The sequence below is a fragment of the Coloeus monedula genome, assembly GCF_965178545.1.
Source record: "Coloeus monedula genome assembly, chromosome: 8".
In the NCBI taxonomy this organism is placed as follows: Eukaryota; Metazoa; Chordata; class Aves; order Passeriformes; family Corvidae; genus Coloeus; species Coloeus monedula.
The window spans coordinates 38,697,447-38,716,797 of NC_138788.1; the positions used below are offsets into that span (position 1 = coordinate 38,697,447).

The 19,351-nt window shown below is 34.4% G+C and overlaps 1 protein-coding gene across 1 annotated transcript in view; it reads right to left on the minus strand.

Annotated features, from left to right (window-relative positions):
* The window catches only part of CFAP46 (cilia and flagella associated protein 46), a gene marked incomplete at both ends in the record, with an annotated part of 71,921 nt that overhangs the window by 8,949 nt on the left and 43,621 nt on the right, over window positions 1–19,351 (minus strand). The window contains 16 exons of the mRNA XM_082286372.1: window positions 1,947–2,111; window positions 3,031–3,116; window positions 3,494–3,615; window positions 6,344–6,495; window positions 6,922–7,001; window positions 7,692–7,789; window positions 8,605–8,772; window positions 10,276–10,455; window positions 12,028–12,216; window positions 12,645–12,824; window positions 13,542–13,677; window positions 14,477–14,659; window positions 15,405–15,511; window positions 16,444–16,644; window positions 17,930–18,076; window positions 18,564–18,567. Of these exons, the coding sequence (XP_082142498.1) occupies window positions 1,947–2,111; window positions 3,031–3,116; window positions 3,494–3,615; window positions 6,344–6,495; window positions 6,922–7,001; window positions 7,692–7,789; window positions 8,605–8,772; window positions 10,276–10,455; window positions 12,028–12,216; window positions 12,645–12,824; window positions 13,542–13,677; window positions 14,477–14,659; window positions 15,405–15,511; window positions 16,444–16,644; window positions 17,930–18,076; window positions 18,564–18,567 (2,198 nt within the window). The remainder of the gene's footprint in view (window positions 1–1,946; window positions 2,112–3,030; window positions 3,117–3,493; window positions 3,616–6,343; window positions 6,496–6,921; window positions 7,002–7,691; window positions 7,790–8,604; window positions 8,773–10,275; window positions 10,456–12,027; window positions 12,217–12,644; window positions 12,825–13,541; window positions 13,678–14,476; window positions 14,660–15,404; window positions 15,512–16,443; window positions 16,645–17,929; window positions 18,077–18,563; window positions 18,568–19,351) is intronic.

The window sequence follows — 19,351 nt, forward strand, 5'->3', positions numbered from 1 at the left end:
CAACAGGAAGCGAGATTCTTTTGGACTTATGTGACATTTATTCCACTTCAGAATTCTAGCACACATATTGCTTTCCATGCAACCCACTTTCACACTTTTTTATGCAAGTTCTCTGGTTATTTATAAAAAATGTGGAAAGTTCACCATTTGGACATTCTTTTTCTCATGAGCTTTTGTATTTGTTTCTTTAGACGCTTCAACAGTTTTTTTAAATTGAGTTTCTGTGAAAATGAAAAGAAAAAAATTTTTTAATATATATGCAGTTTTAGCAAATAAATGTCCTTGAAGGACTGCATATATTTAATACGACGCATGTAGTAGTAGTAGAAGTAGTAGTAGTAATAACAACAACAACAGATTGAAATAGAAAAGTAAAAATCCATTTCAAAGCACAGCAAGGCAAGGACATTACCCAAACCTTCTTGCCTAAAAATAAAGGCTTTAAAGGGGAAAACAAGGAGGAGATGTGATCCCTTAGATATGAAAATGCTTCATTTCACTGCCAATTTTGGATAGAGTTGAACAGTGATCATCAATGCACTTTCTAAATCATTTACCATATCTATTAACTGTTGATGTTAAAGTAATAACTGAAGTTTCTCTGGACACACAGTGATCCATAGGAAAAAGGGAGTTTCACATTTGAATTGGAACTTTTATTTCTTTAAAGGAATTTTAAAAAGCAGAGAAAACTGTCCTATGTTTCTCACTGTATATATGATTATCACCCAGAGTACATGTCTCAGCCAGCTATCACTGAGTGCCCTGAAAGGTCATGGAAGCTTGAGATACACATTAATATCATACTGCTCATGTTTCCTCATTCAGTGGCCACTGTCATCATTGCAAGAACACTTTTCAACTATGCTTCCTCTCATTTATCCACTTCTAAAATTATGCAACCATAAGAAGTTCCACTCTGAAAAACGGAAAAACATAAATAGAAAAATCCCTACATGTTCTGAAACTCGTATTTCTGAAAGACCTGTTTACATACATACTGTTGTATGTAAACTGAAAATATGCTAATCTCAGATTATGTACAATTCTTTCCCTTTAGAAAGAAGGTGTGAAATGGAAAAACAGAACAGGTTATATGGGAGGCTAAATATTACTATTGTTATATACTATACTACAGATATGGACACAATACAAGAACCTCTCTGGAACAGCATGCTTTCATGGTACAGTGTGATTTTCCTCGGTCTATTTTTTGTCTTGGACCAACTGGTTTTAATAATTCTATGTGTTTTTTTATATGTATGAGAAAAATGCAGCTTCAGATTTTTAACTTCATAAATAGAAGGTATCTTTGATGCATACAAAAAATGGCTTTGTGCCTGGATTTATTACTCACTTCTAGATCTAAGAAATGAGTTTTAAGATGCCATAAGGACAAGTTTACCAACTGTCCAACTACCTTACTTAACTTCATTTTGCTGAAGAGTTTATGTAGGGTATAAGTGTCTGGAGTAGGGAAAGTTCATAAAGCCTGTGGGGATTTGATTTTGCCCAGGTGAAGCACAAGAACTGAAAGTATTCCAGAGATTAAGATTTTACACTTGGTATTTTGAGCAAAGTCTTATAGTAATGATAAAGAAAAATTAACAGAAATGTAAATTCTTACTTCCTTTTTTAAATTGCAGTTGAAAATACCTTTGAAGTTTTAACAACATGCTTGTAAATTTGTTTACAATTTTAGATTCCAATTTTTATATAATTCTTTATGTGTCAAGGTTATTTTAAACTAGGTACCACTGCACCTATAATCACCCTGTACATTACTGAAATAAGTCTACTGTACTATCTAGTCCACCTAAAATACTGGAAACCTATTGCATGTGGCTGTCTTCCAGTAAAATATACACCACCATTCATATTTAAATTTTTAAATATCTTTTTAATGCATCATTATGCTAAAGGAAAAAATGTTTATCTAGTAGTACCTGACTCAGTCCAACGTAGTCGATTGTAGAGAATCTGTAGAGAAAAATCTCTGGAAACAGAACTTATTCCTTCTTCTTTAAATATACTCAGAGCTTCCAAAGGCAATTCCATAAATAATGTATCCCCTAGTAATACCACACACAACCCCAAATCCATTGGTGTATCTAAAGAGATGTGACAGAACATGATCGAGATTTAGTTCTCAGTTTGCATATAAATAATTGCAGTTAGATGTAAAAACTTAAGTTTCCTCTATTTTATGACACATGAACTTCATGGTACTGCAGATTAAGTGCATCAAGAAAAAATATTTCTTTTGATACCATTACACTTAAGATGTTCTCAAATTTCTATGCACTTGTTAATACCAATTCTTCACAGGGAAAAATATCCCCATATTAATAACTAACCATCTCAGGTCCAAGTCCAGGTGTATGCAATACATACAGGAAAACAATGGAAGTGCAAAATTGCCACAGCAGTGATTGACTAAACAGAATAAAGGAACTCTTATCCAATACTAACTGTGTTGTTCTGTAAAAAAAAAATTTTTCCGTTATTTAGGAAAAAAGTACAAAATATTATTATGACACTATTTCTCTTCTACAGGGAAAGAGAAGATGCATGGAAGACAATTCATCCAGTTTTTGTGGAACTACTCTCAAGATGTGTTTAGGGACATACTCTAGCATTAGGCTTGCATGCAAGCTAACAACCTGTGGGAGTCCACAAAGTTACAAGCAAAATAAAGACAAAACAAAGAGATCTACCGACTTAAGAAAGTTCTTTATTCTAGCTTTTCTCCTGAAAAACTCGTTCGTGATAAAGCTGTTTCATTTAGGTGTCTACAGACTGTATGGTTTGGAAGACTCTAAATAAATGCAAAAGCATGGCTCCACCTAGCATCTAAATTTGTCTTTGAAAGAATACTGAAATATCTGACTTGATATAGAAAATAAAACAGACAAAAACAATGCTAAAGCCTTTGTCTTCTCCTTGTGTTAAATAAAATTAAAATTGAAATGATTGAATTTTGGTATCTGTCCATAAACACATACACGGAGTACTCAAGGGAGCACATACCCTGCATTCCACCTTGTTTGGTGTCCTTATCTTTCACTTTCCTTTTTCCTGTTTCAGCTGCTGAAACTGATACGCACTGGGATTCTCTGGGAAGAGAAATTTCAGTGAAAATATTACCAGCTTCAATTTCTACTTCAATTTCAGTGAAATTTTACACAAAGAATGCACTCCCTTTGTAGTTCCTGTCCTTTAGAAATCCTATCTTTAAACAGTTTAATTACAATGTTGCATCTTGAGCTTCAACTTAAGTATAACTTAAGCTGGAGAACAGTGCTTGTCAGAAATGGTCATCAGTCTATCATATTGCTCAGTCTCTTAGTCTGACATATCCTGAATATACTTTCTTTCAAGACATGAAACATTCATTCAACAGGCTACCCTTGCTAAAACTATTCCTTTATTTGGAGGACTTAAGTCACAGGTCTTGTTTTCACAAATGATAATCAAAGTCAATATATCTTACCTGACAGCAGAAAAATCAAACTGTGACAGCGTTGGTTTCAGATAGTCTTCCATAATTTCTATTATTTCAGAGAAATTGGATGTCAAATCAAGCTCATTATCATCTATTTTCTTTGTTGGAGTCTATCACACACATAGAAACAAAAATTAGAGTACTTTCTCCATCCTTGTTAAATACTATTATATATATAAATTTTTGTAATAAGTTAAATCAGAGACTAAATAAAATAATGTGAAAGATAATAAAATGGAAAATATAAATATAAGAAGTCTGTTTCAAAACTACTTTATTTCAAAATTTGGTACCAGCACTTTGCAAAATACTCTAACAAAAGAATCACTAGAAGGTGTCAATACTTATTATTTAAACAGCTGATATACTTCAGCAATTTCAGTGGGGAATGGCAGGAAAGTACAGCAGAAAGAAATTATAATGTGTTTCTCCCAGTACTGAGAAGCAATTGTGTAAGGCCAACTTTGAGAAGTGAACAAAAACTGCATGATGAACATAGAAGAAGCAAATGAAAGGATATGGAGAGATCAGTGGAGTCAGTTTAGGAAAAAAAAAGAATCAGAATGAAGAAACTAGATAAGGGGAAAACAGAATCATGTAGGAGAGAACAACACTGAAAACTGAAGCTTGTAAAATCCAACAGAGATTTACACAAAACCACTAATTGGACAAACGAGCTCAACCAAATGATGAAGAGTGTTGGTATTAATGAATGAACTCATCCGAGGCTTGTGTGGCTCAGTACAGGCTGCATGCATAAGTTCTGGCAGCTGTAATGCATATGCTTTTTAAAAACCTAAGTCACTTGTTTTTTTCATCTGTTCAATCTGACACTATTTTAGCACCTTTTCTTTACTTATACAACTACAGCAATCTTTACAAACTTGCCAATACAATAAAGGCTGGCCATGGGCAAGAGAAAGTGATCAACACTTCAACCATCTGCAGTACTCGGTAGTTTAACAGAAAGATGTTAACATGAATAAAATAGAATTATAATTCAAGAACCAGATTTTTCAATGTCCTGGGTAACCCAAACTGTTACTGTATTCCATATCTACCTGTGCCCAAAATTGTTACTGTCACTTTTAGGCCCTGCCCCTGGAACAGAAGGGGCAGGGGAGTGCCAGTCCCTTGTATAAAGTCAGTCACCCAAGCAGACCTCTCTTCCCTCTTGGCTCTCTTCTGCCTCTTGGCTTTTGCCATAAGAGCTGAGGCAGTGCAGGTGGAGGCTCCCCTTTTGGGTTTTCTTTGCGGTTTTTTTGGGGGGGTTGCTATGAGTGGGGGTTTTTTTCCCCCCAGGAGGCTACATTTCACAGTTATGAACATCCTCAGGACAAATTCCATGACTGCCTGGCTGCAGCCAGCATCACAGCAAGAGGAGCAGACTGGCCCTGCTTCGTTTGGCCACCCCAGCCTGTCAGCAGTGCCTGGCTGAGGTGAGAATGCACCAAGTTGCCCCGGCCAGCTGCCTTGCCATCTTCTCTTGAGAGGAAGGTGAAGTCCCAAGTTCTAGCCCTTGACCAAATACCAGTCACCAGAGTGTGCCAGCTGCCTTTGCTGACATAGCTGCCACTGGTGGAGAGACTGGGGGGGGTTGATGCCATTTTCCCTTTGTCTCCCTACATGCAGTTGCCCGTGGAGGGCACCATACTGGGGAAGGGGTTTCCCTGCCATTGTGAGTTTCTCTTTGTTCCCAGGGAGTCCATGAGATTTCAGCAACTTTGTAACTAATGACTATTACTGTTATTTTTGCCTATTCCTATTTCATTTTTTTTAGTAAACTGTTATTTTTTCATTTATATCTACTCACACTTGTTTCTCCTTACCGGTGGAAAGGGATTGGTTAAATCTAACTCATTTTAGTGTACACCCCTTAAAATTGTTTTAGACCAAAACAGTCAAATTAGTGTGAGTAAAACAATGAAAGCCTGTACAGAAAGTTCAATATTATCTATATTTTTTACCTTTATGTTAATAAGGGAAATAGGCCTATACCAGCTTTTTTTAATGCTATATTTAACAGTGAATTTTCTTTGGAATTGAAAAACCTAAGTTTTACCTAATGAAACCAAAAATAAAAGTAAAATGCTAGAATGTAGACTTGTACATTTCATGTGTAGAAAACTTTCTGTCACCTTGGAGATTAACAGTGTGAAAGCTGCAGGTTTTTCCAGTACCTTTATGTTACATAACTTGTGCTCACTGACTCTGACAATGTTCTCATAGAACTGAGCCTTCCTGCAGTTACAGTTACAGAAAACTTTTATTATCTAGAATTTGAGAGTGTTTTACAAACTTAGACTCCAACAAAATGTGTCCTTGAAGCAAAATTTTGTGACTAACAGACTTGGATCAACTGCGCCCAAATAAAGAGCTACAGTGCAGAAGATACTGTATGTCCAAGCAGAAGGGTCTTCTGTGTTGGAAATCAGTAATAAATCTCTGGTTAAGATAGTTTTATTTTAATTAAAGGATTACAATCTATGATCCTGCTTTTTCCTTTGAACAGCAGGGACTTTCATGTGATATGAAAGGCAGTGTACACTTGCAAATGCAAATCTCAGAAATATGGCACATTTTCAAGTAAACTGCTCTCAACTGCACCACTTCAATTCTGATAAACTACTGAACATTTCAAAACTCCTGAATGACAAATACAGAAGCAATAGCACAGTAAGATTAAATTTTTGAAGTAGAGTACAAAGCATTTAGTAACTGTGAAGACTAGGGATGCTGCACTTGGAATGAACTGAAAAATTCTGCGTAAAGAATGTCTATCATATTTCTAGCACGTTTTTCACCCAGTTTTAAATATAAGGTAACAAAATATTTTACCACATCTGTTTTGGAGACACGCTCTTGCAAGTTCTGAATAACAGTTTGTTTAAGATGACTCTTCATCTTTTGCTGCTTGTAAAGACGCATTTTGTCCAACAAAATATGAAATGCATCAGGATTCACAGGAAATCGAGAAACTTTTGCCTGCACTATTAGAAGAAGGATAACACCCGCTTAAGAGTCTTTTTGAGAAATATTTGTACTTGAAGAAATGATTGTACAAACACCATCAGTTTCTAGCCATGGTATTCTTTTAAAATAAAATATATATATATATATATATATATATATAAATGCAAAATATATACAGAAATGTACAATGAAAAAAACTCTACTATTATTTATCTGTAACAGCTTCAGCCTTCAAATGTAAACAAAAATGATATAAATTGTGACTAGATACATTACATATGATAATGAGATATATTTATGAATTTATGTTCCTTGGTAATTAAGAAGAGTTAAATTCTTTGGAAAAGTATTTTAAAATTTTACTAACTGCAACAGTGAAAGATATGAGCCTTCTCATAACATCTGTGCAATGATTTTTATCTCTTAAATGTAATGGTACTTACCCATCCGCTGAGTAAGTTTTCCTTTTTTCTGTGCAGTACTTACTTTGGGTATCTCAATCAATGAACTGTACAAATGTGATCTGTAGAAAGCAGAACAGTGCTGAATAGTTTATCTGACTGTCTAGCCTTGTTTATATGACTCAAATTTATTAGATGAGTAATTACTACCCTCTAATTTAATGTGCTCACAAATACTCTCGTGATGCAGTAACTACCCCCACCTTGGGTACAAAACCCTGCAAATTCTAGCTGGAACAAACTGAGAGTTGTAAAGTAAATTCTTTTATTACTGTATAACCAATAAGGTAGATTTCTATTTGTTCCATGACAAGTGTTTAAAAACTTTTTAAATTGGTGAATGCACTCATAGTCAGTTGTGATAGCTCAATTTATGAGCTAATTTATTGCAGATAATTAGTCTGCAATAATCAGATAATCAGTGGCTTTATAAAGCTAAATATGACCCCTCCTAACATTTCCAAGAGCATAAGCAATAAAAGCAGGAAACTCTTAACAGAACTTAGAACAGACATCAAGAATGGCCTGAAACCTTTCAAGTGACCTCTGGAGATTTAAGAGGTAATTAGGGAAATCGAAAGAACAGAAACCATACAACTGAGCTGCAGGCAGCTTTATTTCTATATTAATCAGTTCGTTATCCTAAAATTCAAGTCCATCAAAATTAGAAGTGAAAGGCAATACTCAACCAGGTAAAAAAAAGATTACATTTGTAACAAAATGTGCTAAATCAAAATGATGAAATTTTATACCTGTCTTCCGAATGCTGGAGAATAACTATGTAGAAACTGGATGGCAAATCATCCACTATATTAAAATGTTCAACAGGAATACAGAGGTTTCTCCATGCCTGTACAGTAATTCAAAAGCAGTATTATTTTCATAGACTTTATAAACCTTGTTCTCAGTTCTTTCATTAGAAAACTGATAGTAATTCTAGGAAAGAACATACTAAAAGGCCCCAACACTCAGCAGATGTGCCCAGGACAGTAGGCTCGGTCCAAACAACTGCTTCCCTGTGAGGGAAGCAAGCACTGACACAAGTTGTCCAAGGAGGCTGTGGAGCCGCCATTCTTGGAGATAATTCAGAAACCATCTAGACATGATCATGTACAACAAGCTCTAGGTGGCCCTGCTTGAGCAGGGGGTTTTTACAAGACGACCTTCAGAGATTTTTTCTAACCTCAATCATTCTATGATCATGTAACTTTTGTGCAGTGCAGAAGTACGTATAAATATTATTTAAAACAAATTACAAATACTGTAGCTTAGTCCACTCTTCATAACAACATGACTTTTATGGCCACTACACTATTTCTGAAGTTAAAATGCTATCAAATACTAGCAGAGTATTAGCAAAGGAAGTGAGTAGAATAATTCATAGTAAAATTTATATTTTAAAAAGAATTTGCTAGAGACACTTCACCAACAAGTACTATATAAAATTGTATTTGGTTTATGTGGCAAGATTTTGATAACAGGGAAAGGTGCAGGGGTGGCTCTTAGAATCTCAGAATTGTTCAGGTTGGAAAAGCCTTCAGAGACCATCAAGTGCAACTGTTCTCTCAGCACTGCCAACCCATGTCTTGTATACACACAAATGTCTCTCTGTGTGCGTTTATACAACATACATATAAACCCCTAATAAGTAGCTCGGAAAGTTACCACTGAAGCAGCAGTCAGTTGCTGTTCCACACAATTTAGAAGATCACTTGTGTTTCTGTTTTGTTTCAAATTATTCTGAAGATGCAGCAATGCTGCCAGCTGAGAGCTGCTGGTGTTGGATGTAGCAGTTAGAAGGATACTCTTCATCATCACAGCCACTGAACAACTCTGTAAAAGTTTTACATCTATTTATTTTCCTTCACAAAAATAAAACAAATAAATATATACACTATGTTTGTTATAACATATCTATGTTGAAGAAAAGTTCTCTTGCTTGAAAGGTGAAATGAACTAGCAGAAGGCTGCTGTCTGTTCTTACAGGTTAATGTAAACAGTCTGACAATAACTAAGATTTCTTAAATAAAAATAGCTGGAATTGACTTTTTTTTTCTACATTTATCATCAAGGTTCCTGCATTTAGTCATCTAAGGTCTACATGGAATGGTAAATACTGTGTTCTTAGCTTAGCCTTTCAAGTAAGCTGAGTCTTTTCTGTTTCTGTGCTTTAATGGACAGCCATCACATCACACAACAGTCTTCTACAAAGAGCAAAATAATGGGTAAAACTACATAAACTTCTTTCACCAAACATACTAATCCTGTCCTTTGAATCAATGCTAGCTAAGAGCTAAACCATTTCTCTTTTAATGCAGATGTCACATTAAAAAAAAAAAAAAAAAAAGGCAATTCAGGTTCATCTTACCAAAAATTCCAAAGGGAGGCTTAATACAAACATTTCTGGGCAGTAATAACTGAATCAGCAGAATTTTTTGCCCAGTAAAAGACATGACAACTCATGGTTTTGGTGCCTTGATATACATCACATTAGACTGTTCACTAACAAGTATGATAGCACAGCATAAATAATACAGTGTGCTGCAGGAGTACAGGAGTGATAAATAGTTAAACCACCAGACCCAGTATTAGCTGATTCTAATATACCAGAAGACCCAGCTACTCCATTCCACCCATGAGTGCAGGTATTTGCAAATTTAAGTGTTGACAGAGAGTCAGGTGCTTTCTGCTTGTCATAACTTCCTTCAGTTGCACTGATATGGCAGGAAGGAAAGTAGTATAAGGTGCTTTTTTGTATTTCTGCAATACAGATGCTGGTGTAGGAACTATGGGTGATTTGCTCCTGATGCAGGGAATATAAGCCCTGCAGCCATTCTGCATCTTCTCTTTGATGGAGGCACATATTCACATGCATACACACTTTCAAGCCATCTATGGGACCATGCTGTGCAGGTATCCATCTGACAAACTGAATGTAAACTGAATTATCCACCTCAAAGTAATGAACAAATTCAGAGAAACATTTTTAAGTTATTGATTAGGGAGGGATGAAACTGTATTTTGCAGCAATGTTGTATCTTTGCTAATTATAATACAGTCATTTATTCCTACTAACATTTTTTCATGTGTGCAATCATCAAAGAAAATGTCAGGTCAAACACAACAGATAATAGAATTGTTAAAAAACCACTGATGAAATGTTCTGAACTTTGCAAATATATCATATATTTGATGACCTGTATTACACACTAGTTCTTACATGGAACCCTACACATATTCAGTATGACCAATTTTCAGGCTATGCAAATACAGTTTAGTTCGTGCAACTTCAAACATCCTCACACTGAAAAGCAGCACAAACATTAACTGCCTTACCTGATGAAGTGCCAAAAACTGGCTAGTTGAAATTGGATCAAATTGTTGAAAGCATTCTGCCATTTCCAAACTAGCAAGAGCCAGTACATCGGTAACATTATGACTAAATGCAATAGCCATAGACTGTAGCAAAGCCTCACTGGATTGAGAAAGATACATCTGAGCCATCCTGTGTCCTGTCTAGATGATAAAAATAAAAAGCTTTATATAAAAATTGGCTAATATTAAGTATTTGTTATACTTATACCAATTACAGCATGTTAGAGAATGCTTTTTAATGAGTAATTTTAATGCATTTTATTTTTAAGGCACTTCATGTATGATCAAAATATGCAAATACTGATTAATTTTCTAGCAGACACCAACATCTGTTATACAACATTAAAATATATTTGGTATAACACAGAAATTTCTTCTAATATAAAATGTTCTTAGCATAACAGACTTTAAATTCCAGGCAATTTGAGCAGTTCAGAACCAAGGATCAATACAATTGTTTCTGTGGACAGTTAACTATATTTATTCCAAACTAACCCACAAATCTCGTACTTCAGGTATTTATTGATTTTACTAGCAACACAAACTGTACATTCCCAATTCCTAGTGTGCTTTCAACTACAGTAATTAACAGAGATCAGATCACCGAATTTCACAAATGCTTTGTGATAGAAGTAATTTCTTTCTTTGTTCCCAGTCTGCAAAAAGTTATGCTCCCTTAAAAAGGCCTATCTCTGAGGCAGAAAGAAACTGCCTGCTCATCTAATCCTGGTGGCTACATGCTCCATGTAAGATCAAGTTTGTGTTACAAACATTTCCATTATCAGTTTAAACAGAACTGATAAGGTAAATTGACTATAATTCCATAAAAAGAAAGCACGCAAAGTCTAATGCAAGCTCACAAAGTAATATACCATTAATTCCTGTATTTTCCTCCTATACTTATCATTATGACATTTATTAGTTGATAAACCGCTCTCTGTCATGTCCTGTTCACTGCATTCTGCTGAAGTCAGCGAAGATTTTCTGATGTCTGATTTAGTGTCTTCCTACCCATCACAGTATAAAAAAAAAGAACAATTAATCATTCCATTAAGTAAGACAGGCTTAATTTCTTTTGTGAAAGTTTATGTGAAAATGGAATTCATCTTAAAAGAAATCACTGCCTTAATTCCTTCATGGTGAGAGATTTAGTAATACTATCCACCATCAAAATTTCTTAGTATGTTATGAAGGCAGTATGACCAACATAAACTAAAAAGACGCCCCATACAACCTCTAAGAGTTTGACTTTCTCATATTTGTCCCCCACTAATTTCTTCTGAACACTTTAATTCATCACTGAATTTATAATGCCTCCATCAACTCTCCTTTTTTTACTACAACACAAAAGGAACTTACAAATCCAAGCTTTTAACCTACAAGTCAGTACTTCTCAATCGCATGGATTTAGAGACCATACCTCACTCGCCCTTTAAGGCATTCAAGGAATTTTTCTATCTCTCTTTTGAAAATATTGTGATTAGCATATCTCACAAACAAATCAAAAATTGTCTACATGAGGATAGCATGTAGGCAGAAGCATGTTTTTGAAATTACTCATTTTGCTATCCATTTTTATTATGGCTTGCATGCAGTATATAAAACCTAGTTCTACACAAAGAGCAGCTTTTATACAAATGTATATAGAAAAAATATTAGAGCAGATAAACTTTACACAGAAAAATAAGTTTAACTGCAGAAAAGAATGCATACCATAACATTTGGCTTCCAGTAAATCTCTGAATATACAGGATCTACATGAATGGCAAGTAAATGAAGAGTTTTTCCAGTTAGATACAGGCATTTGGATTTGATGTTGGGACAGCCTTTACAAAGATTCCGGATGTTTGCTAACTGAGCCAGTGTAATGTGAGCCATGGTGCGTTTCATATGCTTCCAATCCTGGTAAAATACATATTTATGTTTATTTGTTCATATATCCCCACACAGACAGAAATACGTAGTTTTTAAAAATGTAACATATATTCACACACAAAATACATAAATACATATGTTAAATGTGATTATACTTTCAACTACAAATGGGCTGTCTTTAATAGATATACAATTTCATTAACAACTGATTTAGGAAAAAAAAGTCCAATGTAATATCTATAAGCAAAGTTCAACCAGTGCCAAGGAAAACATGGGATAAGGGGAGGGCGCCCAGTAAATCATTCCCAAGACTAAAACCACACACTTCAACCTCAGTTGCTACAAAATTACATGACTGGTCTGGGAACCCATTTCCTCAGCAGTGGAAGAAGTTGTGTCATGGAAAACTTTGTTATACCTTTTATGCAAATCATAGGACTAATATTTTTTATTACCTGTTCTGTTGCATCATCTTCAAGGATGAATTCCTCCACAAATTCATGAAATGATGCTTCTCCCACATTTTTAAGCTTTTTCTCAGTAATGACAAGATGAAAAATATCCAAAAGAATTTCTACAAGATTGATTTTTCTAAGAGCTAGTTGTCTCATTAATGGGATACTAATATTTTTATTCTGAAATACAAAAGAAAGAAGAATTCTATTTTCAAGGATTTTTGCAAATTTACCTGAAAAGTAGTTAGAACGTTGTATGTCTTTTAACGAAAGAAGCAAACATTTTAGCCTTATCACCTCGATAGAGCAGAAATATTGCAATGAAGAAATCGAAGTAATTTAAAAGAAAAAATTCAATGCCAAATATATTACAAGGCAATCAAAGTAGCTCCATAGAACAAGAGCAGCTGGGTTTTGGATTTCACGTGTGTACCTGTACAAATATGTAGTATCTAAGAATGATACATACACATTAGCAAAGTAGGCTGCAGGCTTTCATTACCCAAAGTACACTATTTTGAAGATAGACATTATTTATAATAATGTTTTGTGAAGACTTTTTGTTTCCCCTGAGAAGAAACACATTTTGAAGAATTTTAAACTTTCAAGGTATTTAGAGAATCAAAAATATCTCCAAGTTTATACTTTTTTCTTTTGTAGCTGTTAGATAAGTGTCAGAACTAAATAAGCTTGACAAACACCAAACAAATCCTCTCTTCGTCCCTCTTTCAACCGTAAATTCTTTTGGCATCCAATATTTCCTCCTACATACAAAGCATGCTTATCATTACAAGAAGATAATTTCTGGAAGCCCCGAATGAGATTATCCAAGAATGAGTGAATATTACAACTAGACTAGGTTTCTTTTCCACAATTAAGGAAAAAAAATGTCCATACCTCATTAATTGCAAATAGACTACAAACACTATGAAATACTTCCTCTGTTTTGGATACTGCTCTCTGAGCTAAGTTATAAGCATGTAGATAGTGACTATGTTTGTCTTTTTTGTTCTTTTCCTGCTTGGCAATCATCCTGAAAGAAAAAAACCAACACCATTAACTCAAAAGAACTAACATAAGAAAGTGCTTATTTTTATGGTATCAGCACTGTTGAACATATATAATTAAATAATGAATCTATTAATTAATAAAGATTAATTACAGATAAAAAGATTAATTTTGTATATGTGGTTTTGAAATGTACAAATAGGAGAAGTGAATGTTTACAAGTTATTTTTCCAAGGTCTTCTTCTTAGAATTGTACTGCTGCAATGCAAGAAGATGCCAAGACTCAAAGAGAAGCAAGGCAGATAATATTCTAGAGTATGTATTTTCCAGAAATACAATGGCAGTATACCTGGTACAAAACATTACCTCAGTTGTTTTAAGGGGGTATCCTGTGAACAGCTGGGTTTCCAAGCATACCCTGTTTTGCACTTTTACTATTGCAGCAGTTTCTAGAGAAACATTTCAACAGTAAGAATTGTAAAAGCCTGTAAATACTTGAGAATGATTGGTGTGGCTGCTAAAATGTGTCTACAAATGGGAAGTCAAAAAACTGACTTAAGAGACCCTGACACTTTGTTTTGACCTCAAAAGAGAACAAAAGAGAACTCTGCCTTCAGTGAAAACAATTTTTGATTCTACAGTACTTTTCTGAATACAGAACACATGAAGAATGCAAACAGACATGTAACACCAATATATAAAACCTAACAATGTTATCTGCTCTTTCCCATCTTAATTAGACTACAAAAAGTAAACAATACACTTCATGGACTAGTTCAACCTAAATAAAATTTTTCAATAGAGGTATAGAGGTATAGTCTTACCTACGAATATTTGCACATTCCAGCAGTATTTCAGCGCTGTAGTTTTTATGCCCATGATGAAAAAAGTCCTTCTCAACTTGAGCTAATTTATTGTAGGATTCCTGTAGCACCTGTGGCAACTGAGCAGACTTGGCATTAACTGTCATATGATCCTGGGCAAAATGTATCTGAATAAGTGTTTTTCTAGAAATAAAAATTAAATACAAGAAAGCAGTCAGAAAGCACAGGCTATTTTTGAGAACAGACACATTTCACTCTGCTTTCCTTTAAATTCTAAGAAATCTACAAAAAGCCTCATAAATGTGTGTTTACAAATTATAGTAGTTCTGAAAAAATCCAAATATTGTATCTTCTAAATACAGATGAACTGAGAAGACTGATATTAGTCTTCCTTTTCTAATTGAAAAACTTCCCATTTATGGAAAGAGACAGGTGTGTAAATGTTGTATACTACTCTCCCTTTACCAACACATTTTAAGGTCTCTGTGCTTGGATTTCAGTGGAACCTAAATCACTGTTTAGTTTCACCATAAACAGGCTTCTTGGTTCGTGGTGAGAACAGAAGTCAATACTGTAGACTGCAGTAGTGTTGTGGGAGTGTTCAAACAGATACTTCTGCATAGACAAATATATGTTGCACCTCTAGGTAGCCTACACTGCAAACTATGCACAAGACACTGTGGTATCTAATTTACCAATGTAACAGGTAGTAGGACTACATACAAGAATTAGGGCAGGAAATACAAAAATTTGGAAAGAAATTTAAATTTTAAAAAACCAAACCACCACATAAATGACTTAGAACAAAAATATTTGAGAATCCACTGAATTTGCCATACTAAAATAAGACAGCATTGTAAAAATTACATATATTTGCGATGTAGCTGCATATTAGAAGCTGGGCATATTTTAGAGAAAAGACAGTTACCTGGCTTCAAGGGATGCAATCATAAAACCCAATTCCGATTGCCTGCTAGGTCTCTTCAGTAAAGTAGATTGAAGCACATTTACAGTACGTTCCAGTATCTCACAAGCCTGCAGGTAACACCAGAATTTTTGTAATTTTATTTTAAATGTCTATGGATAATAATAATCATTCATTTAGAAAGCTTAAATTTTTGTACAGAACATGCTAATTATCCCCAGGATGGCTGGCTCTTGGTAACTGTATGTTAGAAAGTTTGAAAGTTATCATCATACTTAGACACTCAGATACTTAGATACTTTGATGATTACATGAATGGTGCACATACATACAAAGAGAGAAGATGGAGCCAGATTCATCTTGGAGGTACATACCAAGACAGCAAATACGAGTTCAGTCAAAATCAAAATAATGCCTCTACACAACACAGACTTGCATAGTTTATCAAGACAGATTACATCATCACAGACATAAGACTATATTTATGCTGAAACTCATGAAAGGGTTTAACAGTAAATGCATATTTGATGCTACAGGGTTTTAGTAAAAAAAAAATATATATAGTGTTATAGTAGTATTTTCCAGAATCTAGAAATAATATTTATAAAACTATTTGAAATACTTGAGAAGGAAGAAGGTAAGAGAAAATAATATTGAAAGGCGTGATTTTTATTGAATATGGAAAATAAGTACACCAGTGTTAACAGAACTGTCTGAATACAAAAGAATTCTAATCAAGAGAATCAGCTCCCTGGGATTTAGTCACACATACTAGATTATACCTGGTTTTATTCCAAGAAAAGAATATACACCTTATAAAAACATCCTAAACTTCAGTGGGTAGAATCTCATTCCTAGTGGCCTGCACCTGTTTGGAATCTGTAATTTATGTCTGTTGAATGCTAGAGAAAAAAACATTAACTGCATTTAACACCTAATTTTGCATTTATTGAAATACAAAGGCTATAATACTTCACTGAGAGAGACCACTGCTGAAAAAAAACCCCAAACCACAACCTCCAAACTCAAAATATTTCCTTACCGTGCCCTGTTTTTCTTCCCCCTCTTCCTCTAGAATTGCTTCTATTAGACTAAGAGTACTGTTATACCAAAACTGCTCATTGCCTCCCAGAAGCTGTGCTTTCTCAAGGAGTGCTTTAGCTTGTCTGTGGTTTCTTTCCAGGTTAGCCAACATAGCAAGTAAGTACAAGCACCTTGACATATCAGATAGGGCCCTCAATTCCTAGAAAGAAAGAGATGTGATCTATATACCAAAAATCCACGACAGCTATCCGTATTTATGTCTGTCCATATTTTAGATTAACCTTACAGAAATAAAAAGCGAATGGTATTCCTCCAAGTACCTGCCGAATTTCTTAGTTACCCCTTATATTACGTCTACTTCATATTTCTTTATGTTCCTCTACCTTCTATCTCACAAGTCAAATAAGCTATTTTCCTGCTATTATTTAGTATGTGTATATCTGCTAGTGTTTGTTAGCGGCTGATGAAGACATGTGGTGACGAAAGATTTTTTTTGTGAACTGTACAGATACGCTAGATATCCAGTGAACTCACATTGGTTATAAGCTATGTAACTGGTGCTGTATAGGGCACAAATATTGTATCAGATTTGTATACTAGCATACAGACATACAGGACAGTAGTAACAAATTGTATTATTAAAAATACTGTCCTCCCTAATGTATTTTGAACTTTCCTCAATATACAATGCGTAATTAATGCTTTATAAAGGGACCTGTATTATTCATGAATATCATTCATATATTATTATTCAAAGTATTAATGATTATGCTAAATTTACACAGGCAGTTTTTATTTACGCAAGAAAAAATATTACACAAAATAAGACAATAGCAATTCTATTTTTTTAAAAGTAAACGATTTACTGCAATAATTGTATTTCAATAACTTGTATAATGAAGCACAGGGAAATGTGGAAAATGGTAGGTATAGGGAAAATATCTGTAATGTATAATCCTTCATAATAATGAGATGATGCAGATCTGTTTGGTGAAACATATGGACACTTATTTCAGATCTGCCAGAATTTTAAAATATAATTTCAGTTTTATCAAAACAGCAGTAAATCCATAACGAAGCTCAAAATGAAATAACCAGACTTTCAAATGATCAAAATATTGAGAGGTGGAGCTAAATTCTCTCTCTTCTGAACAAACCCTGAACATTTCCCACCTATTTAAACTAACAAGGTTGAAATATACCTATATCTTCCAAGGCCACTGCAAAGCAGACAGAGATGCTGACACTACTTCAGAAATTTATATAACCTTCAGACAACTCCCATAAAGTTCGACTGAAATGCCATATATTTAAATGTACATATTACATATGTTGAAACTTAATATGAAATTGGTTTGGGGCAGTGGGAGAAGGCTTGGCTTTGCAGTTTGATTATTATTATTCTGAGGAATAACTGCATCAAAATGAACATTTTCCCTATACATTCTATTAGTGTTTCTTTTTCTATTTAATTTTTACTGTACCTGAGTTGCAGCATGGGCCTCTGAAAGCAGAAGTCTTGCTGGTTGATACAAGCCTAGCTGAATTAGTACTTCAGCTTTTTGAATCCACAAGTGAGGGAAAGAAAGTGCACTCAGTCCTCTTCCTGTTACTGCATTTAACTCAAAACCCTGAGAAATTAAAAAAGTATTCCACCTTCATAAATTTCAGAACTAAATTAGACAGAATACAACTTGTTATTAACTATGATATCCCACAGCTCAGCTGTATTTTCTAACTTCAAAATTTAACATTATATTACAGGAACAACAGGTTTATTATGAGATTTGGAATTTACTATCCTCAAAAGGCACTGAGCTCATAAGTATACACTATTCAAACTAACTGTATGACAGATAACTACTTCAGATATGCTGCTGTCACAAAGAAGTTGATTTCTGGTAACAACTAAAACTCAAAGAGGAATACTATTTACAAGAGCTAAAAGAGGTGACTTGAGAGGGATTAGTAATTAGAAAACCCAGGTATGTTATATGCAGAAGTATGGAAAAAATATACAAAGAGAGCAAAATGGTATGATGACAATCCAGACAGCACTGCCATAATAAAGAGAAAAATGGAGGTAAGCATTAAAAAAATCAGTAAGGCAATCATTACCTTCCTGAAGAAGAGAGAGTAAAGACAGAACCGAAATATTTGCATGCTCTTAAAGCAGTATGTAAGAGGAAGCAAAACAGTACACGCTAATGTGATGGAGAGAGAAAGAAGAGAAAAAACAAGACCAAGAGTGACTACAGTATCTTTTTTGCTTCTCAGTCTTTTAATCGATTTGCATTAGTCCCCAAATCCATTTGTAAGAAAGTAGTTTTACTTTGTATCAGTAAAGATTCCAATCTAGTTCTTTCTCAGTATAAATAATATGCCAGCCAAACCCAGCTCAGCCTCAGCTAATGCTTGCTAGCAGGTAGCATGCATTTTAATTATTTTTGTGTTCATGTATTTCTCAAGTACTACCTAAAAACAAACTAGCAAGTGTACTAAAAAAGTGAAGAGTAACTGAAGTAGAAATAAAAACCTTTTCACTTGAAGTAAGGATATTCTCATTCCTACTACCATTAAGCTGAGCATTTTCAAAAGGTATTTTTATTTCTTCTGTCTTCATACATACAGTTTTTTCTTTGTTCAGTGCAATCTCTTGCCTACACCTAAATCACAAGAAAGAAAAAGTAAACTCAACTATATTTTAAAAAGCATTTCATAACGAAGTATTAGTGTGTTAGGAATCTTTACCGTACACTACTTGGCAGATAGACACTAACCAAACATGCACAGAATTTTAGGGCATAGCTAATATACCAAAGGTGTGTTCTGAGATCATGTTTTTCACTATTTTCCCCCAACAACACTTATCAGCTGTAGGGAAAACAGTCCCAACTAAATACCGC